Source organism: Platalea leucorodia, assembly GCF_965183815.1.
Source record: "Platalea leucorodia genome assembly, chromosome: 5".
Lineage (NCBI taxonomy): Eukaryota > Metazoa > Chordata > Aves > Pelecaniformes > Threskiornithidae > Platalea > Platalea leucorodia.
Genome location: NC_138827.1, coordinates 44,941,074 through 44,958,391, shown reverse-complemented (window position 1 = coordinate 44,958,391; position 17,318 = coordinate 44,941,074). Strand labels below are relative to the sequence as shown.

Below are 17,318 nucleotides of genomic sequence, written 5' to 3'. Positions count from 1 at the left end.
ATGCACAACCTCCATTCAGAAGTCTAGGTAACCATTAACGGAACTAGTAAGAAGGAACACTGGTACAGGCCTACAAATTAGTTTAAACACACAACAAAAATATATTTATAATTTTATAATTTAGAGGGATTGCATTGTGCGAATGACCTTTTTGCTGACTTTTTCAGCTCTAATAGCATTATTACTTAGACAAAAGGCATAAAGTTTTCAGACACACTTCAAGGATGGACTGGAATCTCTTAGGTGATCTTTTTGAGATGCAAGACTCAGCATGTTCTTCTGAATTCCGAGATGGTTGTGCAGCTCTCCATGGCAACCCAGGATGCACGCGCCCTGCAGCCTGCTGGCGAGAATCTAACAGGAACAGCACGTTAGGCTGAAAACGCTTCTAAAGCAGAAGGAAGGCCTCAACTTCAAAGTGGGGTACAATTTGTGTCCTTGCGATCAGGTCAATAAAAGGATGAAGGATTCCTGAATAACTACGCCTCTCCGTTCAAAAACTGAATAAGCAAAAGGGGAGGAACTAGACCAACAAAGCCTACGGTCTAGTGGATAAATAAAACTAGGTTTGGCATAATTTAGATACACCACAACATTTCTAGCTCAAATTCTTGAAGAGTTTAGAGCTTGTTCCCTGTCTACTTCACAGTATGTTTGCAGGTCCTTCTTTTCCTGTTCTATTAATAGCCTGTTTCATTCCTCCCCTTAAAATTTCATTTCCTACTTATCGCCCTTATCTATCTTGTCAAGCACAACACAACAGATTAACGGTATCTGATGTGATGTGTTTTTACTACTAGCTCGCTTTAGAGAAACACGGGTGATCCTTCAATCGGTAAAGGCTGGTTTGATAGGCAAGGCTGGCTTTTGCTTCCAAAGAAGTGAAGTCGACGACTGCCAGGGGGAGTGTCACCGCAAGCCACAGCACCGGGCAGCAGCCCTCCCAGGCTGACTGCACGGTAAGTTTATCCGCCAACACCTCAGGCCGCTCAGAAGCCGCTCGGCGATAAAGGCCGCTGCAGCCTTGCGAAGCGGGGACCGGAGGGGCTGGCGCGGCCGCCGCAGCCGCGCTCGGAGCCGCCCGGCGGCGGCGCGGGAGCAGGTGCTGACCGGCGGCGGGACCCGGCGGTCCCACCCGTGCCAGGCGGCCCCGCGCGGCACGGCGGCTGCCCGCCGCAAAGCCCCCCCCTTCCTGGCATCCAGCGCTCACCGCTGCGCTCACGACGCGACCCCCGCCCCAGCCGCCGCCGGCTTCGCGGCGAGCGACCGGGCCTCCCGGCGCCCCGCCTCACCTGGGTGCCGGCGCGGCCGCGGGGCCGCCGCAGTCCTCCCCAGAGCGATCGCCGCCGCGGGGAGCGCGGGGCGGCGCCCGCCCACGCGCAGCCGCTCTTCGAACCCGCCAATCCCCGCGCGCCCGCCCCCGCAGGCGGGGCGGCCAACGGCTCTCCCCCGCCGGCCGCAGCCGTCGGCGCGCGCTCCGCCCCGCCGCCGGAAGGCCGCGTCGTTCGTACGGACCAATGGGGAGGGGCGGGGGGCGGGCTCCCCCCCGGGGCGAGGGGCGGGGCGGGGGCAGCGGCACCTGCGTGCCGGGCCTGCCGCTCCCCCCCGCCCCCGGGCGGGGCTCGGGTGGCCCCTGCGGGAGCGGCGAGGGCGGCAGCGGCCCGACCCCTCCCCCGCGGCTGCTGGCGTTTTACCCGGAGGGTACGGACAGCTGCCCCCCCCCGCCTCAGCAGAAGCCCGCTGTAACCAAAGCGGCCGCCGCGGGCCCTCCGCCCAGCGCAGCTTCCGCTCCGACAGAGACGGGGCGGCGCGGCGCAGCCGGACAGCGACGCTGCTGCTGCTGCCGTAAGTCTGCTTCTTGCTTATCGCGGCTACGGGGGAAGCACCTGTTTTATGAAGCCGACAAGGCTGCACCTTACTTCACTATCACATTAATTCATTGCATTTTATATCTGATGAAATGGGGTGAGAAAGAAATTGAAAGAAGTTTGGTGATTTTTCTCTGGTGCAGAAGCTGAAGAAACACTTGATGGTGGTGATGTAGAGTGTGAGAACTTGTAATTTACTATTTTTTTTTTAACTGAGGTTGAACCCTAGTACTGCTGTTGGCTCTGTTACCAAGTTTTTTTGTCTATAATACTACAAAGGGAATAACAAGCAAGGGCCGTTACCTGGCACTAAGCTCAAGTCTCCTTTTCCCAATGCTTTTGTCATTTGTGTCTCTATTTCCTCCAGTAGTTCATCCAGACTGACACTAATGCAAATATGAGACGACGACATCCATGCCGGGGGGATGGTTCTAAAAAACCTACAGTAGGTACGAGATAGAAGTAGATCTAATTCTTAACTGTATTTAAGTATAAAGTAACTATTACTCATACATTACAGATTTTGATCCATGCAATAACAAAAGCTGTATCCAAAACAGGAGAAGCAATGGCATTCATATTCTACATAAACTGAATACGGAGACTACAAAAAAGTGCAAACCATCAGGGTAGATGAAAACCCAAATGAATAGTTCATTTTCAGATGAATTAGGCTGTATCACAGATGCAACTGATGAGGAACAAGATGACTTACCTTATGATGGAGATGTACGAATAACCTGTAAATACGATAATTCAGATAATTTGAATGACTGCGCTTGTACAAAAGGTGGTTCTGGTATTTTAAACTTATTCTGTTCTGAAGATAACAAAAACATAAAAGCAACAGCAAATTATGAAACTCATCCACGGCCTGAAGAATTCTCCAGTCACCACAGAGATGCCATAGGAACAACGGGAATTTCAGTTGAAATGCCTGGAAGTGAAGCTTCCTTTAAGAAGGAATTACCTGTTGGCAATTTTAGTAAACTAGATAGCAAAGAACACCTAATTAACTCAAAAATGTCCAATGTCCTTTTGCATCATTTTTCTAAGGGAGAGTTAATAAGCACATGCCAGTTAATTGAATGCGAGACAATACCAGAGACATCCCTTACTGAAAGTATCGATGACACTGTGAACAAACCTGAGCCTTCAGAACACATCAGAGGCCCTTCAGCACATGAACAACGGGCAACGAACTTTGAAGAATATCGCTTAGAAAAGCATGAGGAAGTGAACACCAGTGATAAAAATAAAAATTTGCTAAATGGAAATAGATGTGTTTCAAAGAAACCCATTTCTCCTACTGATAAGTGTGGGTGCAGACAAGAAAGTTCACAATGGATTAATGAGAATGAAGATACACGCATCTTTCAAAACATGAAAGAAGAGAGCACCCTGTTTAAGAAAACCATTTCACCTCACGAGCTCAAATATGGCCAAGGTCAAGCTCACTGTTGCCTTCCTGACTTCTCCGAAGTCGCTTCAGAAGTTAAAGTACCAAAAAGAAGTGACGATATTAACTCAGGTCCTACAAAATCCTTCCCTGTTTTTCTAAGTGAATCAGTAATTGTGAGCAACACTCTAAAAGATAAGAACCACTTCTATTCTGCTGAAGTAGAGAATCGAGAAGAAACGAGCATTCCAGAACTGTTGCAACAGCTAGAGGTAATTAAGATGCTTTAAAAAATTCTTAATACTTGGTAAGGAGTGGTTTACCATAAGAAGATATTATGCATCCAGTAAAATCTAACATGACTATTTCATGCAGGCAGTCTGTAGCTATCAGCGAGTATCACTTTAGTCAACAATTGCTTTCACAAATAAAGTTTTGTGGGACTGAATTTATATGGAACTTACATTACCAAATATTTAATGATGCTCTGGAGTATTATTTGCAATTATTAAGCATCCTCTCAAATCATTAGGAAATTCACTATAAATTATTTCTAGTTTTATATGTAAATGTCCAAATTAACCAAAAGTACTTTAAATTGAAAGTTTTTCTTAAACACCTATTTTTATACTATGCCTGTGTTTATGTTAAAGATATCTTTGCCTTTTTTCACATCTTAACATTCTTCAACTATTTATACTGGTATTTATTGACAAGTCAATTCTTTTTAAAGGATTTGTTTGACAACAATATTTCTCTTATTGAAGTAAATTTCTTTCAAAGTTTGTTAGTAATTAGATAATAACTTCTCAGTTTCATGCCCTGCCATGGAGGTCACTCACAGAGCTATATACAAGTCCATTCCTAGATTTACATCTTAGTAAATCGTTCAAGATGTAGTAAGTTTTAATAGTTTTCCCTATTATTTCCTGGCTGCAAACAAGATGCTGACACAGCATGCTGACACCCAGAATCACATTGACCATCTGAGATTGAATCCTAAGGTAAATATCTCAAAATGGATTTTTTTTTTTTTTTTAAATTCATTCTTCTTTATCTCTAGGACTATGAACATTCCCAAAACCTAATTTTGTCACCTTCATATTGTACTTCCCATTTATACAAATCCTCTTCAGATTTTCACAATATAGAGCTGAAATATTTAAGTATTTATACAATGAGACACTATACATAAATCAAACTATAAACAGAGAAAATTATATGGTATTGTTATAATAAACATTTCATTAATAACTTGGCCTATGTATTTTGAGTTATTTCTAAATTTTTTTGTTTATGTCCACAAGTGTTCTGTACATTGTTTCTATAACCAAAGTTCTCATTTTAACAGATACTTCCTCAGTCAGATTTTCCAAATGCCAGCATTGCCATTTACTCAGAAGACACTGGGACGTCCTCTGAAGTCTTTACATTATGTGCTCCTATCCCTATACAATCTACACATGGTTTGTCTAAAGCAAGTAAATAAAATTACAGTAACTATGCAAATGACTATTTTATGTCATTTGATAGCACTTTTGGGCAGACATTTTGGGCAGAAATTCCAATTGATTGATCTTATCTTGTATTATGTAGGATTACAGTGTGGAACAGCAGCATCAGCATTACCAGCAGCCGGTACAGCAGAAGCACGCTGTCTAAATCCTTCTAATTTACTGCCAGAACTAACACTAGGAGAAAAGATGTCTCAAATACTAAAGGATCAGACAGATCAACTGATAAAGAAAGTAAAGAGCTCTGTTTCAATATATACTTTGCACTGATGCTCAAATTCTATATTCATTTGGCTTCTTTGGGATTTTAAAAACAAATATAGTCTAATATTTTGTCTTGAAGGTGGAAGACTTCTCTAAGCACATGACCCAAGAGGCATTCCTTTTACAAGACAACTATCTGGTAAATTAATTTATGTATTATCTGACATGCACTTTAAATGGCTGTAGACTCACAATTTTCTGGCAAGATACTCCATGTTTTCCTCAGACAGACATTTAAAAATACTATTTTTCTCAATCTCAGGCTGAAATTATGAGTTTAAGAGGCAAAAATGAAGGTTTCCGTAGGTGGCTGAATTCTTATATCTGCTTTAAGGATTACAACTCAAAACTATTAGTGAAAGGTCTTAAGTTGCCGTATAAGTTATGAATTTTGACGTGTAGGGTATCAGTTCAGAAGTCATGGTTTAATATTTTACTTGTACATAATAGAGCAGCACAGAGTACAAGGTGGACATACAAGATACAGTCCTGTTCCAGTTCCGAGGAATACCAAAATTCTTGCCAACATCACTGCAAATAGCATCTGGCTTACCTGGCATAAGTAGCTATCACTATGGCTTGCTATATCATAATGACATTTGCTATTGAATTATTTCTTATTGGTAAAGGCATTAAATCAATTGAAAAGATACCTTGATGCCTTGGAAAGGAATTACTTAACAGCTAGAGAAGAGCACCGTAATTTACAGCTGCAGAACTACAAGGACAAGTCTATCAACGTTGGAGAGTTTGATCCTGAAAGGTTAGAATAAGTGCTAAGTAGTACATCAGTATGTTTTCCATATTTTGAGTGCCTTACAACCATTACTTCATTTACCCATTAGAATTTTTCTGAAGGGAAAACATTATCTTGATGTTACATGTGGTAACCTAGAAGTTATTTGGCCGAAATTCATCTTGGGCTTTACATACCCTAGTTATAATTAGGATATCTAATGGATTAATTCAAGTACTTAAAATGGACTCAGTGAATTCCATTATTGTGTTTTTCCTATGGGAAGTGCACTGCAATGCCCAATATGGTTATCACAGTAAGAAATAAAGTATCAGTTTATACAGGTTTCACTAACTGTGTATTGCAATTGGGTTTAGAAAGGTGGAAGGGGAAATATTTAGACTTGGCATGCTGCTTGAAGACATCCAAGAACAAACTGATGACAGCAAATGCAGCTTTTCTTCTTTGCTCACTTCCTATGAATCTGCCCATTCATCATATTCGCTTTGTGAGGTAACTCAATGAGTTTTATTATTTAAAGACTACAACTATTCTGTTTTTCATTAATTAGAACAGAACAGAAACCTAAGGGTAAACACACAGCTACACTGAATATTCTTAATCCCAGCTTCAAAAGCATTTATTTCAGAGTAAGAAAATACGAGCAGCTACTTTAACTTTTACAAAGCTGTCTTTGTTTTGGGGAATTAATCACTATCCTTTAGCTGGAAGAACTATTACTTGGTTTGTCCAAGATTCTTAAACTGCAGAATTACTAGAAGACCAAACACTGTTGTGTTATAGAAAATTGAGTTTACTGCTAAATATGGTAATATTTTGTCCTGGATCTTAAATGCACAAAAAAAAAAAAATCTTACGGCCTTCTACAAATCTACAGATAAGTATCACCAAATGCCTTCATACTCAATGTTTCAGAAAACATTCTTCTCTGAATCCCAAGTTAGAGACACTTAGAAAATTCTGGCTTGTAGAAGTCATGTACTTGCAATGCAATGACCACATACTACATGTATCTGTGCTATGGTTACTTTGTACAGAGCTCAGTAGTTTCAAGCATTGCTGATCCTCCAGAAAGAAGAGGTATCGAAACTGAGTTTCTTCACAAGAACAATGAGGGAGAAAAAAGTCAGACAACTGATGCAATCCCACAGACAGATCAATTTTCTTTAGAAGGCAATAAGTGCAATCTTTGTCTTCACACGTAAGTGAAAACTTTGAAACAACTACTGAAGTTTTTACAAAAATTTACTTAAAGCTATTTGCTGAATATAGAAAATTGGGACGTCTGGAATCTCTGAAAGCAACAGGAATATTTCCAGAATAAAACTTTTATAGAATTCTACAACTACATACCCAAGAATTCCTTCCAGCCTGGCATTCAGACCTTTCTGGGTCTTATGGACCTCTAAGTAATTTCCTGAAGCCAAAACACTACCATCAGTTTCACTAGGAGTTAAATCATACCTCTGTATAAAATTCATTGCAACCACACAAATTCAGGATGTGAATGACTAGTCAAAGTACACTGCCAGTAAAAAATTATTTGCCCATATTTGTGTGGTATTTTTAATTAAACAAGGGAGGGATGCAAGTATTTATGTAATTAGCCATCAAAACCTTATGAAACAATTCTAGATACCATCTCTGCTCTCCAGGGGAGTATTTCATAGGTGTTAATACTCTCAATGAGATTAGAAAAATAAAATAAATGTTTTCCCCTTAACCAATTAAGGTTACAAAAGAGAGCTGAATCAACTTCCAGAAGAGAAACAGAGCCTCTGGGAAAAGGAGGTCTGCTAGCAAAGAAGCATTCTTCCAACATAATGGTACGAGATCTGTTTCCATACTCACTTTTTTTTTTTTTAAACTTAGATTGTCTTACTCCGTTTTGGGGTCACACAACATTTTTCTCTTCAGTTTTTGCACAGCATGATGGACAGCATAAAAAGTTTGCTTCTCTCATGAAAGGCTTAACTGTGTTTACTAGACTGCCTTCATTATTTGTTCAGACAGAAAAAGCCTACAAGGAACTGCTTGCCTACAAAAATACTAATTTTAAGGCACTGAGAGAAATTTATTAATATATACTAATCCTTCTCAAAGCAACATGAAAACCTGTCTTGAATTCCGACTTCACAGATGAAAAATTGCTCATCTTTTGTCCAGTCTGCTCTACAGTTAGAATTGTAAATAGATAAATCAAATTGTAGAGTTGATGGCAACTAAAAGCAATATAGAAGTGATATGCAAATGATGCCACTGTTTACGCTATCCTGTTTGATATGTAATACAGTTACAGATACACAGTAATATAAACAATCATATATAAATTTGTTTTGCCTTTTGGGTACAACAGAGATTCCCTTCACCTGAGGAGAAATATGCTTCCGAACATCTTGCATCTCATAGTCAGGGTACATTAAGGCAAAAACTTGATGAAGAAAGTATGAAAGGGTAAGTGTATTATGTATTTTGGCTAGTCATAGATGTGGTTTTCTACAGCTAAGTGAACAGATAACATGCATGTGCACTGATATGTCTCTATAGTGGACTCTGCATGAAACACTGAAAAAATTCTTTAATACATATAAATGAGAGGATAATCTGTTTTCAAGTTTATCACCAGTTAATCACATAAGGTATGTGATATACCAGATGACCAGAGAAATGGCAAAACTCCCATCAATTTTATTAAAGAGAGGATTATATTCATATTACAAAGTAGCCCATCTCTGTGAACTAGTATAAGGTTTATGATGCTTAAATGGCACAGAGTTATTTTAATAGTGTATTAAGAGAAGAGACTTTGTCTTTGTTCTCTATTAAGCAATGCATGTCAGCATCCTGAATTGGGATGATTGCAACGTACTCAGCAATGAAAAATATTTGAAATTATCATTGTCATGAACTAATCTGGTAGGCCTGGAAGGAGAGCATATTGATACATCTGCATATATTTCAAGTGTAAGGGTCAATCTGTAAAGTTTCATTTACAGAAATGTCAGCATGATAAAATCATTCTACATGGGTTATTTTGGAGTTTGAAATTCTGGAAAATTAAATCTCTATCCAAAGCTAGATCTCATAATACGTGCAGTGTAGAACACAATAATATTCATCTAAATGCTCGCAGATTATTTTACAGAGTAGATGTTAATATTTATTGAGTAAAACTCACCTAGTTTCCACTTTTTTTCCCCCTCTGTCATTTAAAGAAAAAGTGAGCTCAATCTTGTGATCATTATTTTCATGAATGGGTGGAAAATTTTCCAAATAAATTTCATGATACTGTATGCCCTAAATTGAAAATACATGTCAAATAAGGCAAACGAGGAACTTTGTTCTTGTTCCATCAGAAGGTACATCTCAAATATTCCTCTAATTTTCTAAAGGTAGTAAAGTTAAAACCTTAATAGCTCAAAGTTGCTAAGGTACTACGAAACCGTATCATCCTGACCATTGATAATATTTTGATGCGACATATATGAACACATATATAAATGCATAGGATTTCATACTACTTTTGCTATTCAAAGATGTGATTATCAAGACCTCTACTTTTCAGCATTTTTAACAGCTCTGGTAAGTCAGGGTCCTTTTGTCACAATGTGTCCTTTAACTAAAGGGGTCATTATTTCACAATTGCTTAATTTTTAATTTAAGCTTTACTTGCCACCTTTTCAGATAATTGATACAGGTAGAGTCCTTTCTATGAGTAAATCCGATTTCTCCTCAACTAAGAAGCGGTCAAACATTAATATAATATGCTCATGAGGCTTGTCATAAAGGTATTAAGATACAATTAAAATATCATTCTCTTTTCATGCTCAAAGAAATACAAACATCCAGGAAAGGAAAACTGGAACATATTCATTCTTCATTCAGAGAAAACCAACTGATTTATCAGATACCAACCTGAGTAAGTAGTGTTGGCATACAAAGGTCAGAACTGTGCTCATACCTACTGTTGAATCCTGTTAAGAAATACATTCCTGTCACATCTCAGCAGCATGAAAATTGTTTTGTAGTTTTAACAGATGTTACTGCTTAGCACAGGACAAGACACTAAGGATAAAAAAGGAGACTAAAGAGGACACCAAGTCAAATTCACTGTGGAAGTCTCAGTGACAGACCAAGAGAGAACAGACAAGCTGCAACAGGATTTTCAGTCAGATATCAGCAAAAGAGTTTTAACTCTGGGTCTAGTCAAACATTGAAACGGTTTGCCCTAGAGAGGCTGTGGCATCTCTATCCTCAGAGATATTCAAAACTCAACTGGACAGGGTCCTAAGCAACTTCATCTAAGTTGGTCCTGCTTTGTGAGGGGATTGGGCCAGATGAGCTCCAGAAGTCCTATCCAACCTGAATTACTCTATAATTTCTAATTCACCTTGTTAACTACATTTCCAAATATTACTACCATCTTCAAAAGCATAACAGTGGAGTGCACACAATGCTTTGATTTTGCTTTTTCTCCTTATCACGTGCATTTATTTCATGTCCTAGAAGGAGATTCTAAACTTGGTGACTGAAACATTTCATATCAGTACTTCCACTTTTAGTTTTTGGATTCAACTTTCTTATTCTGCATAAAAACAAAGGAAAAAAGTTTTCCTAAATCTTTAATCCATTCAGGGTTGACACAGATTGGAAATATTCTCCTTCCTTAGTCCAGCTCCTAATAATATAATTTCACTGACTCCAAACTAGAGCCCACACAGCCTACTGTGAGCTAGTTAAGTCACCTGTCAAGTCATCCAAGACTCCAGCTCTTGGAGATGCACTAAGAATCTGTTGGCATTTATTTCTCTTAGGGCATCTCAATTTTATCTTTCCACTGCAGAATACTCTGAAGCTGTTAGTACCCAACAACTAAAAAAGAATAGCATGAGCTGTCCTACATTCAGTTTTAAGTCTGACTGCGTAGTTATCCTTACCTTTGGTCTACCTTTTGTCTTTGGCTTCTCTGTGATATCCTTTCACTTTAATACACTGGGGCCATTATTGTTAGTACTGGTTTGTGCAACAGCTAAAGCAGTGCCATACTAAATCCTCCCAAATTCTCTTGTCACCTTCTTCTTAGGCTGCATTGTTTTCGTAACACTTCAACTTGTAGGAATTTTAACCTTCGAAACAAGAACCTAAGGACAGGGATATGGAGAGCATACCATACAGAGCATACTAGTTCCGGGACTAGAAACAACCACCACCAAAAAAAAAAAAAAAAAAAAAAAATCTACATTTGAGGCTTACAGTGAGCCTTTCAAAACTTTTAACAAAAGCCAACTATTAAAGTTCAATCCCCACCTGTAAAACAGAGGAAAAAGTACTTCTTCAAATTGCAGTAGTGTTAATGGTAGTGAAGGGCTCAGAAATTGTGATGCTGAAAGCCAAATAATTACCTAGGTACAGAGGCCAAAATTTATAATGTTTCAGACCTTTTTAATGTATTTTTTGGATTTTAGGCAGCGATTCAGAAGACATCTCAGCCTATGATTCTTATAACGATTCAGAAAGCAAGGAACTTGTGAACTGTGAGACTGAAAGTTACAAAACATTCAGTACAAGATTATGCGGAGAGAGAAAAGGTATAATGATTGCAAAAATATTAAAATTACACAAAAATATTGTTTATAGTGTTTGTTTTTCTAAACAACATGTCTTTTCAGGACTTAGATGCAGACGCCCTAGAGGAAGCAGCGATGAATTTAAACTCAGGAATTACAAAGAGTCTGTTCAGTCTTGTGCCCTATGTAGAAATAAAAGTTCTGGTTCATCCTGTAAGTATGATGCGTTACTGAAATAATTACCAATTACAGGCTAGATTTTAAGGGGCAGAAAGCCACACTGCACATATCAGGCCAAATTTAATTTAGTATAAGCAATCAGTAGCACTGTAGCTAAACAGTGGATGTGTACAGATCTGGTAGAGCCAGATCAGCAAATCCAGCTTTTACATACCTGGCCAAGTTTAATTCCCATGCAGAACAGCTTTAACTTTCTCTCATTCTTTATGAGAGGAGTCCCTTCCATATTTCGTTTATGACAGGAATATCTCATTTTGCAGTGCCACACAGAAGAATATTAAAACTGTGCCAACTTTTTCAGTATTAGCCATTACCTAATGTAGTGTAAACAAGTACTAAAGAAAATTCCAGCTCTACACTCAAATTGTGTGACATGCAGCAAAGTCAAGGAAAGCCTAATCTAAAAAAAAAAAAAAAAAAAATTAAAAATGTTGAACGTCTAGCTTTTAGAGTCACTTATCTCAGACTCCTCTCTATACTGCAAGAAGAAATTGCATGCAGAAAAATATGAATTTTCAACAGCGAGAACAAAGTATAAATTAGCTACTTCTCTCTATAAATACTGTAAAACTATACATCAAAGTAGTATTCATGTAATTATTAGGATCATGACAGTCTGATTATTCTACACTTTCCCCCTGCAGTCTTTCACTGTATGAAATGCAATATAAATCTGCATATTATTTGCCACAGAACTAAATGCGACAGCAAACCCAAAAAGGTTAATCTGTCCTCATTTACAAAAAATGTTAAACATATTCAAGTTTTATTCAGCAGTGATAGTTATTTGATTTTTCTTATTTATGCTAAATAGAGAAAAAATGTTAAATACATAGAAAACTACTTTTTTTTGGCTTTTGTTTTAAACATGGCCTCAGTGACTCCAGCTTATTCACAGAAGAGACTCTCCACTCAAAAGGCTCAAAAAAATAAACAGCTACATGAACTTGTAAACAGACTTTCTGAAAGGTAAGCTATAGCAATAACAATACGTAATACAACAGAAAATGCCATTGTTGAAGATTCAGCATAGAAAAAAACTCACCAGTATCATAACCAGGAGGAATGTTTTATCTTTTGCAGTGCATGCTGTATATTAGAATTTTCCTCATTAATGAAATTAAAATATTTACCCTAAGACCAAGTGTAAATAATTCTTAGAGTAGTTCTTCAATCTTTCTAATTTAATGAAGAGTAAACATGAGACTTCTTTAGCTGACACATTTAGCAGTAAAAAACAAAAAAGTAAAAAACTGTGTTTTACAATTAAATGAAAAGTTCTACTCATTGTAAAATTAACTTGCAACTGAGTATGCTATCAAGGTGTACATATTTAATTAATAGTTTAGAAATTCTTTTGCTTACTAAAACTGTTTGTATTTTATTCCATATCTCTTATCTTTAGGCAAAACTTGGAGGCTGCCAAAACCTGCCATTCAAGCACATATGATAAAATTATCCTCTCACATCAATACTTACCCAGCAAGAAGTCTGCCCAAAGCAAATCTGCAATCAACATCAGAAACAGAAATGCCAATAATTCCAATGCAAATGTAAGACTTTAGAGTGAAAATTAAAAGCCACACAACTATCTCGGGAAGAGCACATCCCCACGTCATGGCACTCTCAGCAAGTTGATTACTAGAGTCTAAGCATGTCTAGTCCTTTTGAGAATAAGACAGGAGGGAGTTTAAAAAAAAAAAAAGGAGTTTTAGCTTATAGATTAGTATATTACTTCATATGAGTATGTTACAGACTTTTTACGCAACTTAGTCCCTGTATAAATGGTCAAAGAGACAGAAAAGGAGCACTGGATCTTACCTCTGGAATTATGTTTCAGTACATGAAACAGAATGTCACCCTAGCCATACAAACTACTATCAAAACCAAAAGAAAACCTTCTCAATACCACAAACGTGCACCACACTGAGGCTGCTACTTTAGAAAGGTGTAAATATCCCTCAGTTCGAAGGATTACACAGTCAAAGAGAGAAATAAATAACAGATACTTCCAACGTGAATCCTGGAGCAGTCTATCACATGACTCAGAATTTTTACTTCTCAACATGTATTCAGAGTGAAAATGCTACATAGGACATTAACATTAAACACCACTTTCTCTTCTATACCTATGTAAACATTTGCCTTCAGTATTAACAAGGCTATATTTTATTATTCCCAACAGATTTTAAGTTCTACTCTGGATCATGCCATACAGACAGCGAACAGTTTGAAGAAAGCTACAGAACGAATGGTACGAGCAGTTTCAGAAGATCTAGCTAAAGTTAAAAGAAAACAGCTTTAATTACCCAGTTTCAAATGCTATATTGTTTTGCTGGTTGAAACTGACATGTCAGTATCTCTGCAAATATAAAATGATAAATACAAAGATAGGAAAGTCAGCTAGCGGACTTTGCCAGCTGTTCTGTAACTATCAGTACTAAACCAAACCAGAGCATATTGATCATCACGTTTACACTCAGTCTCAGAACTGAAAAACAAATTACCAATTCTACTGAAAAATCTTTAGTATGTTGGCTAACCCATTACTGCATACAGCTACATTCTCTAAGCATTTACTTAATAAAAGTTGGCTTCACGGCCTCATAAAAATTGGCTTAAACAAGCAAAGTTAACTTTTTGACTTTTGATTTTCCCCCACCCCCAAATAGAAGAATACATCTCAGTCATTACTGCATGCATTTTCTTCTCACACCTTAACAGCAGCTGCTTAAGCACACCACAGGGAAACAGCCTGTGCACCCAAGACATTTATAAGCATCATGCTGACATACCAAGTCATAGTTAATGTATGTAATTATTTTGTTTTTAGCATGGCCTACATTGAGAGTTGTTTGTTTTTAAGATACTTCCTTGCATGTCTCAGTAACTGAATAACACTATTTGTTGTCTCTCTATTCCTAACAATTAAATTGTCTGTTTCTTCAGTGTGGTGTCCTTACCTTGTCAGATATATCTGGCTTTGAGATTTTAGCTGATGGTAAGTAGATTGGAAAATTTTAAAATATTGTAGAAATACAGTCAGCCAAGAAAAGTCATCTGTTATTTTCCTTCTGAAATCCATTTAACTGCAGTGATTAAAAGCAAGCAGACAGTTAACAGCCTTGTATTATCAGGGATGCTATTCACTGAAGCAATTCCAAAATATATAGGGACTGATGGAAATCAAGTTAGAAGTGACAGTGCATTGCTTAAAAAGGACAGTCATTTTCAGACAGACCTGAGTGGTTTCATCAGTTGATGGATACAGAGATAATCCAGACTCTGTTTACACAAGCAGTGATAGCTAAACTTGCTGCTGCGTACCACTGATGTACTAGCCTGAGTCAGTGGCTTTTTTCAGGGCTTCTTCCACACTTCACAGCCAACAAGACCATTAACCTTTCTGTTCTCCCTTAGGCTCTTACTGTATATCTTTATAACTTGATTTGCCTCTGCTTATTATCCACGTTTTTGCTTTATTTAGCTTAAGACAACAGCACAGTATAGCGAAGAGCTCACTCCCCTGTGCTAGATTAATGTTTGGAATGTCCCTGTTATTACTTTGCAAATGAACTTAATAGTTCAAGTAATTGCTGTATGCTTCCTAGGTCCAATAAAAAAAAAAAAAGATTAATCTTTTCCATAGAAATCTTTCCACACCACAAGAACAGCTAGACCTTTTGTTTATCCTGGGTCACTGTCTGAACCTGCTGTCCTGGGCCTGACACCAAATGCCTAAGAAAGAACATATTTAGTAAGACAAGCACGTAGTGACATTTCCTCAGAACATTCTCTGGCAAACTGAAAGCTCAAGAGTCCTTCCAAATCAGCAGTAATATCTTTATATTTAATAGCCCTATGAAGATTTTTCTTTCACGTATGCTGAGGTTTTTTTCCCCCCCTCATATAACAATTTAAAGCATGTCATTACTGCACGATGTCTCAGATGCTGCAGGTCCTTTTGTTTTGAATTTGAGAACTGGAAGTTTCATGTGTTACTTCACGCACTGAATAGGAAGGTAACGTGTCTGTTTCTTCAGTCTGCACACTAACATTTTTGAAGCCTCCATCACATACTCCTCCATCACCTTTTTTTTTTCCTCTTGATCAAGGATCCTATTCTAGCCATTCTTGACACTGAAATTGTTCCATACCTTTGATTTTCCTCTTAGTCATCTCTGGATCTTGTCCAGATTTCCAGATTCAACTTAAGAAATAAATTGCGCTTGGAAATATAGATCTTTATTATCTAGGGTAATCAGACCAACATCTGTGCTTATGTGAACCTGGGCCACATGTATGGACTAGGTATCTATTTTAAGATGTATAATGTGAAAACAGGAACTTTCAAAGTTGTAATATACCTTGTACATGTACTCTAAAATATTAGGTTTTAGGGGGAGACGTTTAGCTTGATATAACTCTCTCCCATTCTTGATCTTGATAAAACAATTCTTGATCTAGAAAAAAAAGTAGCTGAGAAGATCCTTGGGGAAAAAAACAAACATCTTTACAAGAATTATTTCCTGCCCCCTCCTTTACAAGCTTCTGTATGAAATCAGGAGCTGTTTTGGGCTACATATTGCTGTTAGCTTTCTTATCTTAAAGCATCTCTATTAATCCACCTTTATAGTAATGTTTGGCTTTGCCTTCTGGAAAAAGAAGGTGATGGATTCTAAAACTCAAAAGTCTTAGTCTTGTATTTATCAGCTATCAAATTTTGAGCTTGGAAAAAGCCTAACTGCTGAATGTGTAAAAGTAATCCAACATTTCAAGCTGGTATTTCCTCAACTCTGTGCAACAAATAAGCATCAATACAATGGATTTTACATACTACTGAAATTAATTATTTCAGTCCTTAAATAGGTCACTTTGATATCAGTTGTTTTGTTCTGTACTTATTGCTTTTAAGCTTTGGAAATAGGAAAAAAATTGCAACTACATACAGCTTTTACACCGAACTTGGGTTCTTCTTGCCACACTGTAAGGACTATATATAATTTAAGCATAATTGTTTAATACCGATTTCAAAGTGTGCATCTTCAGCAAGAAAATGTTGAACACTACGTTTCTTAAAGACATACTTTTACTCTGGATTTTTACTGATGTTTATACTTAGAAACTAGGATTCAGAAAAACGTTACAGATATTTCTGCTAAAAAAATTTTTTTTAATTTTGATACACATGATGTTTGATGAACCAGTTAATTTAAAAAGGTGTTGTTCCTGTACTCCTATTGAAAATAAAGTCAGCATACATTAGATGCCTAACTCATGTAGGTGCATTTAAAAGCTACAGCCACTTATCCTCACGATGCCCCATGTCCTGCAACATTTTAGAGTCATTACATTATGTTCACCAGTTTCACTTCTGATGTAGGGGGGGAATTTGACCATTTTCCACCTTCTAATTAACTTTGAATGAACTTACCTAGCAAAAATGTTCTCAACCTCCTAGTTAACCTGAGTGCAAAATTAAAAGGAAAAGAAACAAAAACACCTTTTTGCAAAACAAAAAATTAATACCCTTACAGTTGGGAAAAATGTAAATAAAAAGCCATGATTAATAGATTCTTTTTCATTATGACATTTCTCTCAGATTCTACATACAACAAACTAACATTTCAAGGCACATCAATACAACATCCCTTTAAGAGGTTAGTAATTTTAATTACTTAAGTAATTTTCTGAGACAAATCTGAACAT

At 37.7% G+C, this 17,318-nt stretch overlaps 3 protein-coding genes across 11 annotated transcripts in view; 1 reads left to right on the top strand and 2 right to left on the bottom strand.

Annotated features, from left to right (window-relative positions):
* Nucleotides 1-2,235, bottom strand: part of GPSM2 (G protein signaling modulator 2) — a 32,687-nt gene extending 30,452 nt beyond the window's left edge. For 2 of the 5 annotated variants that reach the window (XM_082312290.1, XM_082312293.1), the window contains exon 1: nucleotides 1,293-1,360. The gene's annotated coding sequence lies outside the window, so the exon portion shown is untranslated. Of the gene's footprint in view, nucleotides 1-1,292; nucleotides 1,363-2,171 lie in introns of those variants that run through there. The other 3 variants (XM_082312292.1, XM_082312294.1, XM_082312291.1) reach the window with 3 other exon arrangements.
* AKNAD1 (AKNA domain containing 1) lies at nucleotides 1,579-17,295 on the top strand. Of its 5 annotated transcripts, none has more exons than XM_082312285.1 (20): nucleotides 1,579-1,845; nucleotides 2,239-2,317; nucleotides 2,429-3,539; nucleotides 4,212-4,271; nucleotides 4,619-4,748; nucleotides 4,864-5,015; nucleotides 5,125-5,184; nucleotides 5,675-5,808; nucleotides 6,159-6,294; nucleotides 6,840-7,003; nucleotides 7,535-7,628; nucleotides 8,159-8,256; nucleotides 9,636-9,721; nucleotides 11,268-11,390; nucleotides 11,472-11,582; nucleotides 12,488-12,578; nucleotides 13,015-13,162; nucleotides 13,795-13,863; nucleotides 14,559-14,610; nucleotides 17,212-17,295. In XM_082312285.1, exons 3-20 carry the CDS (start codon nucleotides 2,502-2,504, stop codon nucleotides 17,289-17,291), a joined length of 2,826 nt encoding a protein of 941 aa, XP_082168411.1. In that variant the 5' UTR covers nucleotides 1,579-1,845; nucleotides 2,239-2,317; nucleotides 2,429-2,501; the 3' UTR covers nucleotides 17,292-17,295. The 5 variants fall into 5 exon arrangements, with proteins under 5 accessions (XP_082168411.1, XP_082168410.1, XP_082168413.1 ...); XM_082312284.1 differs by having other exon boundaries at nucleotides 2,236-2,317; XM_082312287.1 differs by lacking the exon at nucleotides 2,239-2,317.
* Nucleotides 14,669-17,318, bottom strand: part of STXBP3 (syntaxin binding protein 3) — a 28,136-nt gene continuing 25,486 nt past the window's right edge. Inside the window, exon 20 of the mRNA XM_082312296.1 lies at nucleotides 14,669-14,698. The gene's annotated coding sequence lies outside the window, so the exon portion shown is untranslated. The remainder of the gene's footprint in view (nucleotides 14,699-17,318) is intronic.

What these genes read in the sequence shown, in the direction of transcription:
- AKNAD1 (XM_082312287.1), top strand. Translation starts at nt 2,502, where the DNA reads ATGAAAACCCAAATGAATAGTTCATTTTCAGATGAATTAGGCTGTATC. An exon ending in CATCATATTCGCTTTGTGAG is followed by an intron (nt 6,295 to 6,839) that starts GTAACTCAATGA and finishes TACTTTGTACAG; the next exon opens with AGCTCAGTAGTTTCAAGCAT. An exon ending in ATTATGCGGAGAGAGAAAAG is followed by an intron (nt 11,391 to 11,471) that starts GTATAATGATTG and finishes ATGTCTTTTCAG; the next exon opens with GACTTAGATGCAGACGCCCT.